Source organism: Portunus trituberculatus, chromosome 38 (genome assembly GCF_017591435.1).
Source record: "Portunus trituberculatus isolate SZX2019 chromosome 38, ASM1759143v1, whole genome shotgun sequence".
NCBI classification, from domain to species: Eukaryota; Metazoa; Arthropoda; class Malacostraca; order Decapoda; family Portunidae; genus Portunus; species Portunus trituberculatus.
In genome coordinates, this window is record NC_059292.1 from 32,576,543 (window position 1) to 32,579,042 (window position 2,500).

A 2,500-nucleotide genomic window follows, 5' to 3' on the forward strand; every position below is an offset into this window, starting at 1 on the left:
AAATCACAAGATCTGAATGAAGCACACCCGTAACATATTACAAGCTATTATTGTTGACACACGTCTAGGGACAGAGAGGAAACAACAACTATTTATCAGAGTAAAGGATTTTACTCATGATTTGCATGTAAAAAATATTTGGTTGGAATTCATTTCATGGCTTATATATCAACCATTTGTAGGCTTTGTGTTAATTTCAGGACATTATCAGCTACTTCAGCATTCTGTAGGTTTTCTCTATGCTTAAAAGAATTCTTTAAAAACTGATAGAGATTATGATAATGATGATGATAATGACTGCCTGCTTGCTTCTCCCATGTCATGAGAGCCTTTCTTACTTCCTTAAATGTGCACTGTGGTCTGAGTATGAGGAGAATCTCCACCAGCCGTCTATGTGTGTGTGTGTGTGTGTGTGTGTGTGTGTGTGTGTGTGTGTGTGTGTGTGTGTGTGTGTGTGTGTGTGTAATTCACTGTTTGATCTGCTGCAGTCTCTGACGAGACAGCCAGACGTTACCCTACGGAACGAGCTCAGAGCTCATTTTTTCCGATCTTCGGATAGGCCTGAGACCAGGCACACAACACACACCGGGACAACAAGGTCACAACTCCTCGATTTACATCCCGTACCTACTCACTGCTAGGTGAACAGGGGCTACACGTGAAAGGAGACACACCCAAATATCTCCACCAGGCCGGGGAATCGAACCCCGGTACTCTGGCTTGTGAAGCCAGCGCTCTAACCACTGAGCTACCGGGTGTGTGTGTGTGTGTGTGTGTGTGTGTGTGTGTGTGTGTGTGTGTGTGTGTGTGTATATATATATATATATATATATATATATATATATATATATATATATATATATATATATATATATATATACACATACATACATACATACATACATACATACATAACTCACCACAACCTCAAGACCATGAGAGCAGTTGAAGGACATGTATCATTTCAAGCATGTACAAAACAGGGAACCATGTGACCCACACACACTCACTATACCGGCGCAGGGAAGGGTAAACACCTCACAGACAGAAGCAAGAGACACAAGACACCCACAATAAAACCACATAACAGAAAAAAAGGAAACGAAGTGATATTTACTCCAGTCATATATAACATCATATCCGATGTCCTTGACTTTTACATAATACACTTCGTCAACGAAAGCATACGTGGAACCAGTGTACGACGATCTCTCGAAAACGAGGGTCGGTTGGTCAGGGCCCCAGGTGATGGTGGAGCTCGTGCCTGTTGGGGCGCAAAAGGGTAAGACATATTTGGGGCTCTAAGCTGCCCTGCACCAAACATTACTGTCTTACAACCAGATTCCACTTGAAGAATTAGTGACTGGGAAAGTTGTTTTTTTTAACCTTTTTTTCTATTTCTTTATTTGTTATTCAACGCTTCGAGTAAGTTGAATTAGAAGATCTGTTTTAACTAGTAACTACAGAGAGCAATCCACACTTATTGCATGTCGTGGGAAACTAGATTGCCGAGCTCCTCGTGTGTCTTGCTTTACAGAGACTTTTTTGTCTTGTGTAAAATGTGTGAATAAGTGAGTGTAGTTGTTGAAGAGGTGACAAGAGGCGTCTAAATCAGCCACTCAGCTGCCAGTGTGTGATGCTTATTGAAGATGTAAATGAAGAAGGAAACATGCTCACAAGTCTTGGAGTACCAGTGTCATTGGAAAGGTTAATTTAATTTTTTCGTGTTATAGATAAGCCTGGATTATGGAATGTGAAAACAGTTTACCACCAGAAAAGTGACATCCAGGGTAGTTTGATGGGGAAAGAGGATTAAGTAGCTTTTGATGTCATAAGTGAACAGGTAAAGTCCGTGATGGTTGCGTTTAGGTTGGGACTACACGTGCCTTCACTGGGTGTAGTTGGGCAAGGTGTGGTGGGGCAGATGCATTCTGTGGTGGTCTCAGTTGGGCAAGGTGTGGTGGGGCAGATACATTCTGTGGTGGTCTCAGACGGACAGGGAGTACACGTGCCTTCACTGGGTGTAGTTGGGTTAGGTGTTGTGGGACAGACGCATTCTGTGGTAGTCTCAGTTAGGCAAGGTGTGGTGGTCTCAGTTGGACAGGGAGTACACGTGCCTTCACTGGGTGTAGTTGGATTAGGTGTTGTGGGACAGATGCATTCTGTTGTGGTCTCGGTTGGGCAAGGTGTGGTGGGGCAGACGCATTCTGTGGTAGTTTCAGTTGGGCAAGGTGTGGTGGTCTCAGTTGGACAGGGGGTACACGTGCCTTCACTGGGTGTAGTTTGGTAAGGTGTAGTGGGACAGACGCATTCTGTTGTGGTTTCGGTTGGGCAGGGAGTACACGTGCCTTCACTGGGTGTAGTTGGGCAAGTGAAGTCAGTAGTAGTTTCAATTGGGCAGGGTGTACAGGGTTCTTGTGTGGGACACTCTGTGATCTCTTCCGTTGTATAAGTTGAACAAATGCACGGCTCACAGGTGGTACCAGTTGTAGTAGAGGTA

The 2,500-nt window shown here is 44.0% G+C and overlaps 1 protein-coding gene across 9 annotated transcripts in view; it reads right to left on the reverse strand.

Moving 5' to 3' along the window:
* The window catches only part of LOC123514532 (flocculation protein FLO11-like), a 38,568-nt gene that overhangs the window by 17,449 nt on the left and 18,619 nt on the right, over window positions 1–2,500 (reverse strand). For 4 of the 9 annotated variants that reach the window (XM_045272445.1, XM_045272446.1, XM_045272441.1 and 1 more), the window contains 2 exons: window positions 1,887–2,500; window positions 1,118–1,264 (listed from right to left, as the gene is read on the reverse strand). The exon at window positions 1,887–2,500 is cut by the window's right edge and continues 101 nt beyond it. The exons of 1 other annotated variant lie outside the window; for it this stretch is intronic. In XM_045272445.1, coding sequence (XP_045128380.1) covers window positions 1,118–1,264; window positions 1,887–2,500 — 761 coding nt within the window. The remainder of the gene's footprint in view (window positions 1–1,117; window positions 1,265–1,886) is intronic. 4 more of the 9 variants (XM_045272448.1, XM_045272447.1, XM_045272444.1 and 1 more) reach the window with 4 other exon arrangements.